Source organism: Bombus pyrosoma, linkage group LG3 (assembly GCF_014825855.1).
Source record: "Bombus pyrosoma isolate SC7728 linkage group LG3, ASM1482585v1, whole genome shotgun sequence".
Taxonomy (NCBI): domain Eukaryota; kingdom Metazoa; phylum Arthropoda; class Insecta; order Hymenoptera; family Apidae; genus Bombus; species Bombus pyrosoma.
Window position 1 is genome coordinate 1,417,277 of NC_057772.1, and position 19,041 is coordinate 1,436,317.

At 46.3% G+C, this 19,041-nt stretch overlaps 2 protein-coding genes across 4 annotated transcripts in view; both read left to right on the forward strand.

The window, feature by feature from the left end:
- Positions 1-1,362: 1,362 nt before the first annotated feature.
- On the forward strand, positions 1,363-4,126 carry LOC122566344. 2 transcript variants are annotated; one of them, XM_043723466.1, is made up of 3 exons: positions 1,363-1,970; positions 2,238-2,289; positions 2,356-4,126. In XM_043723466.1, exons 1-3 carry the CDS (start codon positions 1,946-1,948, stop codon positions 3,083-3,085), a joined length of 807 nt encoding a protein of 268 aa, XP_043579401.1. In that variant the 5' UTR covers positions 1,363-1,945; the 3' UTR covers positions 3,086-4,126. The 2 variants fall into 2 exon arrangements, with proteins under 2 accessions (XP_043579401.1, XP_043579399.1); XM_043723464.1 differs by having other exon boundaries at positions 2,238-4,126.
- A 962-nt stretch (positions 4,127-5,088) lies between these two features.
- The window catches only part of LOC122566213, an 81,855-nt gene continuing 67,902 nt past the window's right edge, over positions 5,089-19,041 (forward strand). The window contains exon 1 of one of the 2 annotated variants that reach the window (XM_043723160.1): positions 5,089-7,556. In XM_043723160.1, coding sequence (XP_043579095.1) covers positions 7,531-7,556 — 26 coding nt within the window. In that variant the 5' untranslated portion in view covers positions 5,089-7,530. The remainder of the gene's footprint in view (positions 7,557-19,041) is intronic. The other variant, XM_043723159.1, reaches the window with a different exon arrangement.

Below are 19,041 nucleotides of genomic sequence, written 5' to 3' on the forward strand. Positions count from 1 at the left end.
CCAACGAATACGTATCGTTGTTTCGAAGTTAACGTAAAACGTGTGAAATTAAGCGATTAAACGTTTATACAAATTGGTCGTGTTTTAGTACCCTTTATCGTTAAATGAAGCTAGCGAAAAATGTAACGTACGTCGAGGGGGAAGTGCATCCGGCGAACGATAATAACCAGCATGAGAAAAACAGAACGGATCTGAGAATCGGCACGAACGATGACCTAAAACGAGGAATCCCGAGCACTCGGCTCGTTTCCCCGTGTTCCGTGACGGGCGAGTCCCGCTCGGAATGTTTGTTCATTGCACGCTTTACGCGAAACTCTTGTGTGGGTGTTATTATCTCGTTACATCGCAGACTGGTGTTTTATACGCATGGGTTTATATAGCCCTGGCTGGTTCACGAAATAGTTCACTTCCGGTGTCGGCATTGCTATCAGAGCGTGCGAAGATTCATAGTAACATCGACGCTGACGAGAAAAATCAAAGTGTCTTAAACATACTCCTTGCCGAGGAATCGATTAATTTTACGTTGCAAAGGATGATCGTTGCCCAAAGGATCGATTCTGTTGTCGCAATAAATCGTTCATCGATCGTCGAGACCGAAACAAATTTTTACGAATCGATTAATCGGCTAAAGCATGCCCTTAAACGTTTCAGCACCTTTATCACTTTTCTCGCAAGAAGTTATCGATTAACTAAGTTATCGATTAACCTTTGCATCGAGATCAATATGCCTCCCTTACGATCGGAAAACTATGTTACGACACGCGTTAGATCGCGCTTGGATGTATCCAGCGACCAGAACGTTTGAGAATGTCAGGAAAGGATGATTGTTGACAAAAGCGATGAAAGGTTCAATTTTACGAGAATATGAGTTTTCATGCGTTTTATACGCGGTAATTGCAGGTATGACATTGCCAACATACATCGCGTATGTACACATGTATGCGTCTTAATTGTATGGGAAATTCAAGCTAATTATGAATTATAATGCAAAACATAACGCGTATATTGTGGAAAGTGAACGATGAAACTCGGTGTTGTACGCGCTTTAACAATGTGAAAAAATTCAAGGAATGACGTAATCGAATCGTAGAAATGCCTACAAATCATCAAATGGAATGCGCTCAATTTATGAAACTTGACATCTTGCGTTTAACATGATCTAACATGTAACAAGTGACGTAATAATAAATAATTTATCATCAGCGGATTGCGGATTTTTATGCATTTATAGGAAATTTAAAATTGGAAATAAAAAATTGCTCGGACATAATATGGAAAAATATATAATGTATCGAAAGTATAATAGCTTTCATAATACTTGGTAGGTAACACAACTTTCTATCGAATCTTGTAGATTTTTAATTATATTCTGAAAATTATGAATTTGCATAAATATCCACGGTCTAATCATCAGAATATCTGGAATGTGGCTCTGGTAATTCTTTCGTGCGAAACATGGCTATGAATTCCTATACACGTAATTCTTACGTTCTAAGTAGTTCGGCAGTTGTACAACGGTTCTCTACCCTCGATATTCGCGTAAATCATGCTTCAATACTGAATTGGTATTATCGTCGATCGTTCTTTGCTGAAAATATCGCTGAATATTGCCGTCCACTGCTTTTAATCCGAAATTTGAAACTTGCTAACGTCTGACGTTGCAAACCGACCGTTAACCCATATCTGAATATGTTCGAAACTGGTACGACCGTACACAATTCGATTGGTTAGAGAACCTAAGTACTTTTGATGTTTACAAAGTATGGAGTAACATGGCCGCCAGTTCTCGACGCGTACGGAACCAGTTTCAGTATGAAACCGGTTTGGAACTAGTTTCCATTGGTTTTTCGGCCCCCTGCAAGACCGTGCCACGACCGAGATTGGCACTCGTGTCGGACTTCTTTCAGAGATTAGAACGGAGGTTACGTTACGAGAGTGTGCTAATATGGCCGATATTACAGAACAGAAAGGTAAGAAAAGCAATTTTCAAACAAGGTTATATCCTATTATCGCCCTGTATTCATCGTGAATTCTACGCTGCGCCGAATACCTGGCGCTCGTGTCGTACGCGAGCGTGGTCATCTCGCTGTTCCTTTTTGAAACTGTTCAAAATTATTTTATGTTGTTAATAAATATATCCATGACTTACTTGCCCTCCTTATTCCGATTGTTTGTTGTTGTTCGTTTATCTAAAGCACGTTTAATACACTTTGTCATGTAAATATATTCTTAAAAAGGGGAAAACTTCGATGAACAAATGGAAATCAAAGTGGAACCGACGCTGCAAGGGTATGTTGAAGAGGAACACGAAAACGATTTTCCCAGTTCTGACAGTAACAACGTAATTCCTTCTAGTGCTGATGTCGGTGCTTTAAATTTATGGACCAGTAAGGCCACCGCGTGTCTTATTAGCCAGTATAAGAAATATCATTCGAAGGTAGGACAGTCGACTCAGATTCGAAGTTTACGTGAAATGTTCGAGATGATCTCTCTCGAGATGCAAAAGCATGGCTTTTACTTTAGTCCGCAAAAGTGCGAGAACAAATGGCGTGTTCTCGAACGAAAGTACAAGAATCTTGTGTTTCGAGAGCTTTTAAAAAAACCCGGTAGAATGAGACATTACGGACAATGGGAACACAAAAGGGCGTTGGATGAAATTTTTAAAGAAAAGAAGAAACACATGTATTTGGAGGAAAGTGATTTTCCGCCGCCATCCGGTTCCGCGAGATATATGTTTATCTTACCAAAATCTATAAACGAGGAACAGAGCAATATTAGCGCCGTCAATCAGCAACAGGAGGACCCTCTTGCGGCGCCGTCCTCGAACTCTTCTACAAACAACAAGAGCGAAGCGATGGATCAGAAGGAAACCCCAACGACGCTTTTCGACAAATTTCTCAACGAGATGGCAAAACATTTCGCGATTGCGGAAAAAAATAGAGAGAGGAGGCATAAAGAAGAAATGGCGATGCGGCAAAGCGAGTTGGAAGTTCAAAAAAGACTATTAAAATTAAAAGAACAGAAAATGGAGTTACAGAAATGTCAAATCATCGCTGCTGCGCAGCATTTACATTTGAACATGTAACGAAAACACTTGAAAACGTTGAACGAAACGAACCTTCTAAAAAGTCAAATTTAAGAACGAGTGATTCTAAATTTAAGTTCAATATAGATTTTTGTTATATCGTTTTTATATAGGATATTTTGTACGAATAGATCTACCAGAATAATATAAAAACGACTTAATTATTACAATATGTATACATATTTACGTCTACTTTTTAGTGTATGTACACTGTACACTTTCGTCAATGTGTTAGATCGTGATTGCTCACTAGTTGCGCGAAACAACCTTCAGGTGGTAGCACCTACCATCTTGCCAGTTCTATAGCTGTATATCATTAGGTAATCGATGTACGCGAGTTCTGTTTTTTCGACTGTCGAACCGTACAAATCTGGTTGTTCACGTGTTGTTAGCGTTTTTCCGTTTCAAGTTTTCAAAACGATCGACTAAACGAATTGTAAATTGTTAATCAAGGATAATAGATCAAAAGGCCGACACGCTGTCCTACAAAGTTGTAATACGATGAAAAGAGTTTAAAAATTGTTCTGTTTGTAGAAATCCCGTACAAGCGAGTTTATAGAAGAAGTGCATGTATCTCATACGCTATACATACGTATATGTACTCGTGCATCATGTTACATGGCGCAAAGATGTGTTGGAGTTTGGTTTTATTGTTAAAAGTTACAGGGCGGTTGTTCCTGTTCGACGTTAAGGATTACTATCGTTATGTATGCTGCCTCGTGCTCCTAATGACTCAATTTATTAAGCGGCGGTTCAAAAGATTGCCTCCCTAGGCTTCGTCGCATTGATATTGCACCTTCAAAGGATCATGCAACGCGTAGGGCTCGACAGAGATTTATAGCGGTTAAATGCAATTTCATTATTCTATCTTATCGGATTAACACAGATCAAGTCCTGCACTTTCATTTTATTTATGGATGTTCCGTGCAAATGTGGATCATAAATTATATCAACTCTCAACGGAAATATAATGATAATACGACAGAGACGAAATTGTTTTGTGACATTACGCATCGTGAATTATATTTGAAACAAACAGAACGCGTCTACGTCATTCTTGAGAGGACCGAAAAAAATGTATCATCTACGAAATGTAGAACGCCGCTTATTAAGCTAAAAGCAACAAAGCAACGTGGTAGGGAAAGTTAGGTCTGGATTGAATCGACTCGGCGAATCGTATTCCCCGTAATTAACATTCTCGGTACGAAGTCATTCAATTCGTGATGTGATTAACTGAAATGCCACGAGAAAAATCTCGTAGAAAGTGAAATGGAGACGTTCGACGACTATGGAGCAGGCCAAATTTGCATTGACAGAACAGGTAGAACAGGAGACAGGAAACATAGTTTGATGAAGCTCGATCACGGTGATGTCGAGCATGTATCGTGATTCTGAGGTGGACTGCCTTGGTGTCACCTTACATTACGCCTTACATTATCCAGTGCATGACGATTGTACGTTTGGAATTTTGAAAAATTCATTCCTGTTACGCAGCATGGATTAAACGACAAGTCACTTTCCCCTATAGAACACCACAGTCTGCTTACTCGTTCCTAGTCCTCCAGTTTTAATCTAAATTCAAACGTAAATATTAAAAATCTGTATCCAAATATTTGAAACAATTTTATGTTTTAACGTTCCGAACGATACTCGCGTAATCGCAATTTCCTGCGAAAGGCGTTAAAATATAGCTTCAAGAAGTTTACGGGAATACCGAGAAACCACAAAGGGCAAACAATTTTACAAACCGTGGTGAATGCTTTTCGGGAAAAAATCGGTGAAACCGGTTACACCCGGCCGTATGGGTATTCGTACGCACTGACGACACATACACGGTGCATATGATACACACACAGGGGCGTAAGAGTTATACGCGAGCACGTGCAGGTACGTGGCAATAGGTGCACCTTGGGTAGTAGTACACGGAAGGGCGCCGATTCGCTTGATACGGGAGTGAGTACGGCGGGTAATAGCGCGGAGGCGGCAAGTCGTCCAGTCGAGCCGCGACTACCGACCGGTGAACACATCTTTTTCAATTTGCCTTCGATTTTCACGGACGGAAGAGAGAGAAGGAGGGACTCGAAAATATTGCATCGTGTTCGACATGAATCTTAATTGGAACGTGCAGGGTTCCGGTGAGAAAAATAATCGCGCGAGGATCGATCTTCGTCTTGGCGAAATTTCGCGTGCACACGAGTAAACAGAGGGTGAAGGAGGACACGCGATTCGTTGGTGCCTGTCGACGCACGCGTACACGTTCTATCATACACGATATATCATAGGCAATGTGCATCCTAGCGATTGTGGCATACGTTTCGCGTGACCCGTGAACGTTCTGCCTGTAACGCGCTGCGACTCTCACGAGTTCTCGAAATCGGGGCTGATCGTTCCGATTGTTTACCCGTGCATCCATTTGGTCAGACTCAGAACGGGAGATCGTTCGAGCTAGTGGCATCGAAGTATCAACGATACCGGCTTCGTCGATGGTAATCGTCACTGTGACTGCAGTCCTATAAATTTACGTCACGTCTGTGTCGCGTGTCACGATCGTATCCTTGGACGTCGGTGTCCGAGAAAAGAAGGGAAACGAATAAGAGCGAATCGATTTTCAACAGTAGCGACGAATACCTGTCGAGATCATTATCTCGATATTACGCTGGTTCCGTACGATAGATATAGCTTAGGAGAAAAGGAGAATCGGAAAAGTCGGAGCGCGTGGTATAGCGGACTTTTTGTTCAGCGGCAGATGGCTTGAAATCGTATGCACCGCGTCCTGGTCTCTGCATCGAGTTTTGCAGCACGTTGCGAGCCCTGAAGGCTCTGTCTAAGTAACAGTACTTCCTCGCGCTCGGTGGAGTAAGCCTCTCTCCGAAGAACGGGACCCACACTCCACGAGCCCGCTCTCTACACGCTCCTCGCCTCTCGCCCCCTCCCGCCTCTTCGCCGAACATACTCTTTCTGTGTATCTCCCTCTCCTTCTATCGTGCCCGAAGTAGTCTGGCCGGTCGAGCACGGGGAGTCTCGTGAAACCAGTCCTCGTACGGTGGACCTCTCGGTTGGGACCTGGCGAAGAGAGGAGGTTGTTCGCTCGTTCCTCTACACCGGCACCTTTTGCACCTGCCGTGTGATTCCAAGTTTTTTTGCCTTTCCAAACCGATGCCCTCTGTACTACCTCATCCGAATAGTAACGAGATTTTCCGTGCATGTTGGTTCACGCTTCGCTACAGTGAGACTCCGATCGGCTTCGCGTGAATGCGAAGCGACGCGCAGCGTGTTTATTGCACAAACCAGTCCTGCTAGACGGAAGGACGCATCGGTCATTTGTTAAGTGGCACGCTTTTGTACCGAACGCGGTACTCCAAGATTGCAGGTGTACCATTTGCTGCAACATTTTCGGAGAGTTTGCCTTCCAGTGACTCTGTTGTGAATACGACGTGTGATTTATAGAGAGGAATGGAATAAGAAACGTTTCATTAAAAACGGGAGAAGAAAACGTCCGTGTTACGATATTTTGTAGTTCTTGGCGTAGACGTGATGCTCGCGTCAAGGTGCGCGACGTTCAATTCGCCTCATGTCAATTTTTGGAGGATTCCGAGAATCGAGAAAATTCTTACGAGCGAGAGAATCAGCGACCAGTAAATATCAAGATCGGTAACACGTGCGAGCAGAGAGACTCGCGTGAAATCACAGTCACCATGTCAATCGCTGTCGAAGCGTATCGGAGGTCGAGGTGTACTTTGGAGAAATAAAATGAACGAAAAAGCTAAATACTCTGTGGAAGTTTAGAAGAATCCGTCGTGATCACCGTAGCCGAGCGATTATCAGTTTGGCGAAAGAGAGGTTATGTGCCTCTCTCCGGATTCGACCTAACCTCCAAGTGTCTCGGTTACGAGTCCCACTAATCTAATTCGTGCCTCTTACTGCCGTGCACTCGATGGAAGCGCTGACCGTATGCTACATCGTGTAACTTCTTTTTATAGCTATCGATAATCATCGTGCGATCTCGAGAATTTGGGATCGAACGGAAACGGTACGACGCGTCGTCGATCAGCGTAAGATATCGACCATCGCCATTGTTGAATTTTGAGAAATCGTTTAAAGTGTCGAATCTTGTGCTTTTCATCGCATTTGCTACCCTTCTCGGTCGCGGCAACGTTATCGATTTAGTGATCGGTGAAATTCGATCGCGATTGCTTCGCGCATAACTCGATTCGTGCGAAGAATAGCACGGTGCTGTGGTTAATCGGACCGAGATCGTAAAGATCGAAAGCAAACACGTTTCAAGTCAGTGTTCTTTTCCTTCTCGCGTGTGCGTGTTTGAGCTTGTGCGTTTCGTTTTTCTTGTTTTATCTGCGATCGGTCTTGCCGTGTGCCTCGACGCCGAAACGAATCGATGGATCGACGCTGAGGGTCGCCCGGAAGAATTCACGAACAAACAGCCAGAAATGAAGACCACACAACGCGCATTAAGGTAAGATCTGTGCGAAAGTTCCTCGAGAAGGGAATTTACGTATTCCGGTACGCTCTATGCTTTTCTAGAACGGTTGGCAATAACAGTACGCGGATCATCGTCCGCGGTAAAAGCTCGTTCGTTTAACGAGGGCCGTAACGAGACGCGTTTGTTTGGACCATTGGAAAGTCACGGTGTATTAACGTTGAAACAGACATAAATCGAATTATCCTCGAACCGTTTGTTATGGTTCATTTTCTTCGAAATCTCTGTTAATAATCCTATCCGTTCCTCGCGCGAGCATACATCGTAGTAGCGAGGTTCAACAGGGCAGGAAAAATCTCATCTTGAAACGTGTCGTCAAAGGGGTTGAGTCGTGCAACGACGAAAGTGCGCCGTTTTAAGTTGTTACTTTCTTCGTCGTCGAATTCAGCGGCTATCGCACTTTACGGATAAAACACCTCATTTCCTAAGAATGTCCGTAGGTGGTAGCGGTTGGCATTGAGATTTGCATCATCCTATAACATCCCGGCACACTTTTTCCTGCTTCTTTGTCGCCGGATCGTAAACAATGTTACAATGGCGCAACGGAAAATTTCTTGGGAGGAGGTTCGACTCGGTCACGACGAGCGATAACGCGTCACATTTCGAGCGAATTTACATGCAGTGTTTTCGAATTGATAAAAAAAGAAACAGCTGGATTCTGACAAATGATCAATGCGATCATTTTGAAAGAACGTGCCGTTCGTTCGATGCCAGGTCGAGCGCGACGCAGACTCCCTTTAATCACGAGATTAACTCTGCGATCTGTTCGCGAGCCGTGCGCATTGGTCCACTGATAAATTGACGTGTATCTCGGCCACAATCGCCATCCAATTACATCGGTAGCCGTTTGTTAGGACGAACCACCACTACGTGTGTTTGGCGAACGTCGTAAAACTCTGGGAATTGTTATTGTCGTATTCGTGCCACGGTTGTACATATTTGTATGTCATTCGCCTTTAAAACGACGTAAAAAAAAAGCGCCGTGGATTGGGTTAGGGAACGTAGTTTCGATGATCGACTCACACCTTTGATCCGGAAAGTGACGTTCGTTTATCGGCTTAGAGGGACAGATAAGATAGAACACGATCGCACGAACGACTATGTAAATGTTACTCGGCGTATTGTACGAAGGCTTTGCATCGAAAATGTCAGGTGCTCACCGACTGACGACTCGGCTCGAGTCGTCGATCGTGGTTGTGTGGTTGTCGCGACTGCCGTCTCTGGAACACCTGCACGGACAAATTGAAATGCTAATTTGGAAGCTGCCACCTTCGGAGGCTGCTTCGGGGCTTCCCGCTGTTTCGGACTAGCTTGATTTTCGACGTTTGCCCCCTCCGTCGAATTTTCCCCATTCTTCTCGCGGTCGTCGCGTATCTGAACAGTTTTATTTCTTCAGTTTGCCGCGGTGCTCGGTGTCACGATGCATCCGTGACTCTGCGGCAACCTTTCTCCGGTGAGAAGATCGAATTCCTCGGGCATTCGTCGGCCGAACGTTCGTTTAGGAACAATAACAGTATCATGGCTGGGCCTTCGCATACGAAAGAGGCCGGTTATCGCGACCGATCCGAAAGTGGGGCTCTCCCCGAAAAAGGGAATAGAAAGCGGGAAAAATATCGAATGAGAATATCGACCGGCTTGGTCGTTGGGTCGGTGAACTACAAAAAGAAGTTTCGACGTTTCAAACATAAATCTTTCTCGATGGCGCTTTAATTTTTCATTGTTACGCCGGCAAATTACCTGCCAGAGGTAGCGTCTGCGTGCTTCGAATAAATTAACGAATATTCGGCAGCAATTTGTTTCGTTCTGAGTTCGTATTCGCTGGCGAGTAAGACGATAAAAATAACGTGCTCGCCGCTGATGAACGCGGCAGCTCCAGTAATTATGGAATCTGTTGCGTCGTCTGCGAATACGCTTTCCTTCTTCTCGTCTCGTGAAAATGAAGCATCGATAGTCGCGTAGTGAGACGACTTGTTCGATTCTCCTCTTATCTTCAGCTTCTCTCTCTCCTCCTCTTGTTCCTCACCCTTCCCTTTATTCTCTCGTCGAACGAAGCTCTAATTAAAGCATTTCAATTAAGGAGATCAACCGGCCATTGTACCTCTCCAGCGACTCGACTCGACTCGACTCGATTCGATGAATTTTCCCTCGACATCTCTTCAGGCTTGGGAAAGTCGTCCTTGATGCGATTAATTGCAGAAAGCGGATTTCTCTCTTCGTCCTTTTCTCCCCTTTCCCTCTTTCTCTTTCTCTTCCGCAGCAGCACGCCAGGAGAAACACAGCCCGCAGTTTCTTCTTTCTTCGTTAACTCTTAATTGATCGAATTTCGTTGCAGATTTTTCCACACGGAACAGACGTTCCTGTCTAATTTCGTTGCACGCGTCTCGTGGGCGTTTCGCGTCCTTTCGACAGAAGCTTCCTCTCGCTGATCGAAAGCGACGTTGAGGTCTAGTTGGAACACGGTAATACGATTGTTCCGTTTGAAGAAAGGTTTCCTCTCTTTCGTAATAGGAACGCGGTTTGGAATTCGCTCTCCCGAGCGACTTTTACGCGACGTTGTTAAGGTTTTATCTCGTAACACACACACAGAGAGAGAGAGAGAGAGAGAGAGAGAGAGAGAGAGAGAGAGAGAGAGAGAGAGAGAGAGAGAAAATGCGTGGATGAATGTATGATAGAAAAATATATTTAAGCGAGTTTAAGTACAAGTACACTGTGTACGATGGCAGCGTTACTTTACGAAAGAGTTTCGAGGCCACGGGTCTATGCGTGTTTATACAATTACGGAAAAACTGACCTGTCTGTATCCCGTTGCATCATTCGTGCAAAACATGTTCCAAGAAAGCTACGAGGTTGAGATGCCCTTCAAATTAATTTAGCGCTAAACAATACTCAACGGCTTCGAGGACTAAGAAAACTAAACTTTAGAAAAGACACGGAGCTTTCCCTGAAGTGAGACCCGCTTGGACGGACGTACGAAGCAACGCGACTGATACGACTTGGCTTTGCTTTTCGAGTTGGACGAACTCGAATGGTAACGACGACTTTTCCTCGATAGAGGGAAATATCCGTCAACGCGGGAACCCGGAACTATCATCCCGATGAAGAATAGCCAACACCGTTGTTTAGCCCGTTAATCTCGAGTCATTCTAACGACGTGCAAGCGGTTTCAACGAAATCTCATTAATCCAACTATTTCCACGTGGTACGATGGGATAGAGTTAAGGGCCATAACCGCGTAAGTTATTGCGCGTTACTTTGAACGTTGCGCCGTGCATCATATTTTACTGCTGGCCCGTTACCGGCTCGCCGCCGATATATTTAAAAGAAAATTCGCTAAACAGTTTGCAAGGAAATTACACGCACGCGAGACACATGGAGTACAGGGGAAGGGTGGGACGGCGGCGACGAGAGTTTCAGAGGAGCTTGTGCTCCGTTTTTAAGGCGTTACGGAATAGTTTCTGGGAAGCGATTGCGCACCGAGCAAACTCGCCGCCTTTTCAACAACCGGTCGTCGAATGGCGAGAGTTTGTTCTTCTAGCAACGCGTAACGATCACCGTCGTCTATTCCGTTCGGCTTAAACCGCCTTAAACTCGCCGTGACTGCAATACCGTTTCATTCGCGTTACCCTTTCCTTCTGTTCGTAATTACTACGCCATTGTGCGTGTTTAGCGTAAACTACCGGAATGACTGCCGTTGATCTTGATCTATTCCAATGATCCACTCCGACATAGAAGACTCGTTCCACCGTTATCCTTGTTCCTTGTCAGCTTATAGGACTCGTCCCGCCGAGTTCGTTGATGCTGCCTTTTAGCCACAGACGTAAATTACACGATATCGAGTTGCCTCGTAAGTCTTGTCGTTTTTTATCGAAACTTTGATACGAAATTGTAGAAAATTCGTTCGGTTTTAAAATTTGTTAGGACGCATCGACGACTCGAGTTTATTTACTTACATTCTGCTTACCACGGCGCCGAGTAGGAGCATCGGGCCGATTCCCGCGTCAGCAGTTTAAGACCTTAAACTTGAAACGCGCGAGTTAAAAATAAGAATGGCGTTGGAGATTGGCAAGTTTCCTAACGATTAAAAAAACGATATCGATGTTTGATAACATTGTTCGGCGAGTTGCTGCTCGAGAGCACGATCCTTATTGCAGGGGTTCGGTTTGCGGATGATTTCGTGCGTGAGTCACGAGTGATTCACCTCGCCGGTAGAACCTGTTGTTGGCAGAGAAATCACGTACCGCGAGATTGTTCGTGCAAAGTCGGCCTCGAAACAATCGTATCTTGGATGCATTCGCAATCGCCCCTGGGTGTTGACCGGTCGTCCGAAAGGGTTCCAACTTCTCGTTCGCCGACTACGTGGTAAACTTTGACTCGGCAAATTTACATATTTACGATCACGCGTCAGAAACGAACAACGGGAAGAGCGTTTCTTTTGACGATCTCACGATCGATTTAGTGTCGAACGCGAGGATAAAGCTAAACGAGCTCGTGGATAACGGGGTTAAACGTCGGGTCAAGAATTGTTTCTCTTTGACGTCGTCGGCATTGATGAACAAGGAACAATACGATGGAGATTGGACGCTTCGTCGGGCGGAAAACCCGAATGGAAAGTGCTCGGACGACGAATAAAAGGACGACGACAACAACCGGGCGTTGATTGGAGGATTGCTCGCGTCGCTCCGACGACTATAGCCGAGCTGTGAAAATTCCACCAAGGAAAGACCCTGATTGAGCGTAATTTCCGAACGGAGCCGTAACTGGGCCAGCCGTATCGCTTTGATACACCTTATTCACAATGGCAACTGCCGCGTAACTTTTACGTAACGACTTACCGCCCGGGGCTTCGGTTGCTTCTGTCATCGGTCGAAGAATCGTTCCATTGTTCGGCCCCATCTTTCCAGTAATCCCTGCTTCCACGTCTGCCTCGTACCTACGTGTTCATCCTCTCGTTCTCTGTTCAGCTGGTCCGTAAATCTCGCGATAATTACACCGCGGATAAGCAACTTTCGCGTCTGTTTGTCTCAATTAGAGGGATGGTATCGACACCGACCAAACAATCTGATCCTCGTATTCGATTACGATCGAGTCGACATTGTATCGCATTGTTCACTGCGATAACAGAGGCCGCATAGTTTCATAATTTGATAGATCGACCGGATACCGTGCTAATGGGATACGTGTGATCAGGGAAGAATTCGTTATCGGTGTTCGTTCCAGGGCCTGGTCCGTCGAATGATAATCGACGTGGATGCTTTCCTCCGCGTTCAGCACGCGTCAGGTTCGTTCTTTCGAAACGTCAACGTTTCTCTCGTATTACCAAATGGAAGGAAAAGAAGCGGAGAGTGCGAACGACGTTGCCGAGACACGGCGTATAAAAGTCGAATACCACGCGACGAACGTCGATTTTCAGAAAGTCGGCTAATAAGATTACATGGTTACCGGTTTAGGAAGGCATCCGCCGGACAGAAAAAGCCACGCCGTGAAATTGCGTCGTCGTGAAATAACCGTTTCGACGCGAAAGCGCCTCCGCGACTTCCTGTTTTTCCTTTTTCGTCCCCCGTGTGACTCCGGTGATCCGTGACGAGACGCGATTTCAGTCGGGATTCGCCGATATCCTCGCTGAAATTCTCCAACGCTACGTTCTCCTGGCTATTATTTCACCGCGAATTGACCGGCGATCGAACGTTTCAACGGATTCGAGAAACGTCGCGTACGAACAAGTACGTGCGTCCGTGCGGTCACGTTTCGACGGAGAGCCCAGCCTTGACACACTCGCACGTTGACGTAACAAAAGTTGCGCTCCTACGAATTATTCCCATTTTCCACGAGTAATATGCCTATTTCGCCTCCTACCGATTTTCCAGAGCTATTCTCCGCGAGAGGTAACTTCCGAATGACGTATTTTCAATTGCGGACCGTTAGTTGGCCAGTAAAACGTATGGCAACTATTTGCTACACCAACTCGGCGTCTACATTAGACAGAACGTTATATATCGTTTTAGTGTTATACGTGCCCCAGAGCGTAGCAACGTTTCATCTTTGGTATCCGTTATCGGGCCTATTTAACTCCGCGGTCGAAACGCTCGAGAACGTTGAAATATTCGACCAAGAGCGAACGTTTCAAAGGTGCAGGGAGTTTCTGTTTGCGCAATTTCCACGATATTCGGCCGAGCGAATAACTGTGTGGGTAGGATCGCGGCGCGACGCACGTGGAAACCGTGAAATTTCGCGATGACGTCAATCAGTGTCAATTGATTTTCAGCCGGTCAGAAGATACCGGCTGGTATCATCAAGCGACTATGCTCTCGTTTCGTCTCGCTAGTAATTAACGCGAAACCTCGTATCAACGTCGAGCTACGGGCGTCGAAATAAAAAGGGAGCCACGAAAACAGCGTTGAAATTACGACATTTACAACGCTGTTGGAAATCACACTTTGCCAACCAGAAACGCAGTTTGCCGAGATCGACGCGCGTTTGCGAAAAATTCGCGCAACCACGTGACCGGCATACTTTTACGACTTCGCCGGACACTGCAGGGCAGGCGGTCCTGGTGCGTACCGGAAATTAGGTATATCCGCGTCGCACGATACTTCGGTAAGCTGCGTTCATCGCGCGACCTCGATATCCGTCCAGCTTTAGCTCGTTAACCGAAACGAACGAGGCGTATAACCGTTTGCGTGTTCCGTAGGTTTCGATGTGACTGAGATCGTTCGTGACAGAAAATTCTTTTATTCGTTAAACGTTACATTCCCGTTTTTCTGCCATCGTGTTCTAGTTGTCGGTTGTATTTGAGGTGTTCGTGAATGAAGGTGCTCACAAGAAACTATACTCAGAACGTTCAACAATAACGATTAATTTATTAACGTTTAAAGAAATAACAGTCAACGAAATAACAATTAACAATTAACAGCGAACGTCGATTAACGCGTAACGAGTAACAAGTAACGATCAACGGGAGACGTTACGTACTTCGCAGTCCGGAACGGAATGAATCTTTGTTCGAGAACAAACAGATTCTTCCCTTAGTTGCCCATCGATATGCCCACTAGCAGGCGTTTATTAGATGTGCCGCGGCGATTGCCGCATATGTGCTCTTCCGAGGATTCGGCGGAAGAAGCATAGCGATATCGATGGTACATTGGGCACGTCGATGTTGCGCTTTGGCGGCACAGCGCTTTGTATCTGTGGCGAAGCCGACGGAAAGTTGCGTGGCGGGTGCCGCCACGTATTTAGCGGTATATTCCATACGAAGTTTCGCGAAACAGCGTTAGAAAGAAGAGGTAGCTTCGACGATGTTCACACGTTCGGACTCGTCGGGAATAGCTTCGAGTTACACGTTTCGCAAGTGTATTGGCAGGCCAGGTCGTATCGTACGGAGGACAAAGCTCGCTCCGATCGAGATGGTCGACGCTTTTCATAAATTTACATAACGTGTAGTCTCTTGCTTTGGTCCGTGAACCGTGCACCTCTTAGAGGCGCAAACGACGATTCGAATTTTAAATTCTCAAAGGTCGGGGGGATCGTAAAAATTCAAGCAGGTAGAAGAGAATCGAAGGAAGAGAGCTCGTGAGTGGGCCGTTGGAAGTTTTCAGCTTGCCAGTAATTACCGATCGATCGCGAAACAGGCAACGGTTCTGCTTAGTTGGATCACTGGAGGCTTTGTCTCGGGCGAGTTCCGATGCCGGACCAGGAGGCGATTAGGAGGCAGGTTCGAGTTTCGAGCAGTCGCGTTTCGGCGAGATCAATCGTGCGAGACTCGTCCTTCGGGACTTTCTTGTTGCTTTTCGTTCCCTCGCTCTTCGTTCGACCTGCAGACTCGCGTTCTATCGCTCGTTTCAACATCCGCGTCAACATCCTAGTTGATCCTTTCTCTCTCGAACGTCGGTGAATCCTTTTTACAAAGCAGGCTTACGCTACGTGTAAAAGCATCTCGATACGTTTTTAACGCCTAAACGTATGGTAGTTTGCCATTTGAAAACACGTCTGCTCGGATCTTCGAGTTCGACGAACCGCAATGTCCGATCGTCAATTTGTGTAATTTGCGTCTGTTACCCACCTTTATACGCATTATATATAGACTATCATCGTTACGCTGAAGCAAAAGCGATGCCTTTAGGCGTCAAGATACTCTGATTAATCGAACGTTTAGTCCGATAAACGATTCGTCGATCTAACAGCGATATTCGTTAAGCGTAATAAGTCCGAAGTATTAATCACGGCCGATGCGGCGCCGCTCGTTTAACGTCGAAAGCGTAGTAATAGGTTTTCCATTGGACCAAGCGAACCGTGAAAACCGCCAGTCGTGATAATCATTTTTACTCGACGTATAATACGCGACGCTTCTTTTTAAGAAAACTGTAGCCTCTCGGGAGAGCGGACTCTGGTGGCCGATTTTACGAACGTCGACCAACCAACGGCTTTGTTCTTCCTCGTTTCTATTAGTCGTTTTCACAGCGTTAGGACTCCGTTTAGGGAGCATCGACCACCGTGTCCGGGTATATTTAACGATCGGTTCCGAAACCGTTCTCGCGCATATCCGTTTAACGATCCACAAAATTGCGGAACGTCGCTCGTTAAGGCCCGAAAAACCAAGGCTCGATACAGTTCAGTTTTATTTCCCTTCGAATTTGACATGTACGTGTCCGCGCGATCCGTAAAAATGCACCGGTTCCGCCTTCGTGACCGGTTATACTTTCACGCGTGGAAACTCCTCGGAAAATACCGTCTCGATCGATCTCGAAAAATTGTCAAATCGGAGGACTAGTATTTTCTCTCGAACGGTAGTTGTCATTGGATCTTAACCGCTACCGGTGTTGTAGCTAACTGTCATAGATGCAACCATAGCAGAGAGAGTTATCCTGTGGAAGAGCTACGGTCGTCGTCGAATACGCAACGTCCAAATTAACGCGATTGTAACTAAGAGCGCGTAGCGCTGGTGCGAAGTGGATCTCGCGTTTCAATTTCGTAGCGATCGTGGACGAAAAGAAGGAAAAACGGAGGAGAATAAATCGGTGCACCGCAAATACTCGAGTATCTTGTACCGTAGATGCATTAGGCCGTAGCATAAGTACGGCATAAACGCACGTGCGATGCACTCGTGGCTGATTGGTTTACCACCTGCGGCTACTTGACTCTTTACGCCTGGAACGGCCTTTAAAGTTTCCCTCTGGCCACCCTTGGTTGCCCTCGTCCACCGGCTCCCTTTGTCTCTCTCCACGGTTGATCAGCTCGGTTTATTTCTTTCCTTTGGACGCTCTGTCGGAAGTCGATCGACCGTCGGTGATATCTGGATATCGAATCGATCCATTTCAGGGTCGAGCGCTCTTCGCACATTGATTTTCACGAGTTCGGTGGTGGCCGTGCTCGCTCCTTTCCACGGATTCATCGCGAGAGCAAACGCGAAACGCTCGTCCCGTTCGTGGGAACTTGGTCGATCCTGGCTCGTAAGTAACGCCTATTTTTTCCTTCCTTGGCAAAGCAAGCCAATTATCAGCGGTTTCTCGATCGCGCTGTTCCATTTGAGAAAGCGTAACCGCTGTCGAATTTACGACGTATCCGGTTCGTTTGAAAAGCTCTCTGGCGCACCGTGAAAATTTTACGGCGGATCATGGGAAAACGCGGCAGGATTCGATTACCGCGGATGGAAGCCGTATCGACGGGGAAAACGATACAACGGCATTTCCTGCACGCATCGATGCGTGTGAAAAACATGCTCCTGTATGACGTTGCGTGGCCAGCCGTCGTGGAACGCAGCGCGTCGTGTTTCAGCCACTTTATCGATCACGTTATTACCTACTCCTGTCAATTTTCGCGAACGTCCGCGGGCGGACAGGCTTCCGAGCCTGTCTTCGCCAGCTTTTTCTCTTTTTACCGACGCATCCAGGCCAATCGATTTCCTCGCTTTGTTTAATTCCACTCCGACCACGATTCGCTGCACACCTTTCGATCCCAAGTGTATTACGCTTTTCGGAGATTATGCTTTTTCAATTGCAGCGTATACGAGTTTCCCGATGGAAAATTCGTTCTCGCGAAAATGCTCTTCTATCCTTGGTAACCGAATTTATTCAAAGTTATTCGCGACACGTTCGTGCTTATTTCCTTGGAATCGTAGCGAAGACTACAAAGGCGCGGAAGGCGGAGAAAGGGGACTTGGTATCGATCGATCCCATTCGAAAGCGAAGCTGGTTGGCGCAGTTTTCAGGTTTCACTTGGCTAACAGGCGTCCTACGGGCTATTCCGTGGACGACGCATCGCAAATACGGCAACGGTCACTGAAAGAGGAATAAAACTCGCAGAGAGCCGTTGAGGTCGCTTTACGATAAACGCGCAAAAAGTATTCGACTGAAAACGATGGCGAAGCGAAAGGGGGCAGGACGAGGCAGGCTCTTTTATTCCGTTCGCGTTTCAACGGCGACGTCTCCAATCTCTTTCTCGCATTCAACTTTAACGTTCTTATCGGGAAAATTTGTTTTCCAATATCGACTTACATTCTTCCTGTTCGCTGTCCGTCCGACAGGTAACGATAGCGCGGACGTCAAAGGACAACGTAGCTTCCGTCGAAGCGAACGCGACGGTCGGAGTGAAAATTCGCTTATACTCGATGAAAGAGATACAACGAGTTTGAAAAATAAAGCGTACGTGTTTTACACGCAGGCAGCCGCAATGGCCGCGTTTACTTTTTAATTCAATTTCTATCGTTGTCAGCGCTGGCAAACACGCTCCGCATCGCCGGTTCAATCAAGAAAGATAACGATCGAGTATCGTGCGTTTCAAAGCGAGAGTAACGGACCGTCATCGTGCCTACCTCGAATTGGTTCGTGTCACGAAATCGGACTTTTAAGAAGACACGTTTTTTTCTTTTTTAATATACCGCAGGAAGAGAGTAATTTCCAAGCCGGTTCCATACGAACGAAGCTGCCAATTCCTAAGCCCTGTACGTTCCCCGAAACGTCCCGAATTGCTCGTTTGCATCCTCGAAACGCGTAAGCTTCGACTCGTGATCGATTTAACGACTCCATCGAGAATCCGTACGTTCCGTTGTAGTCCGTCGCGTGCGACGAAACCGTGCGACTTGGCTTCGGGAAACGGTGTTGGCGATCGAATCGCTGCGCCGTATCAGCCGCGTGTATGCCGCGTTGACGCGAATTCGTACGTATAAGGGAAAACTAGCGGCAGAAGCCGATATATTTTTTTCTCCGTCCGAGCAAATAGTTGCGAGAAGGCACGACGGGAAGGGGAACGAACCGATCCACCCTTGATTTCCAATTCCGCGTACGAGTATTTATCTTTCGAGAGGAACGCAGTGGCAGAACGCACAGAGAGATGTTATCGAGGCAACGTTGCACGGTCTTCTCCCCGCGCGTTTTCATGCTTCGCGCGATAAGAACTTCTTTCGGATGACTCGGCGAAGATGCGAGAGAGCTTCTTCTCGTGGTTGCTGGTTTTCGCGTTTCCCTGGCGT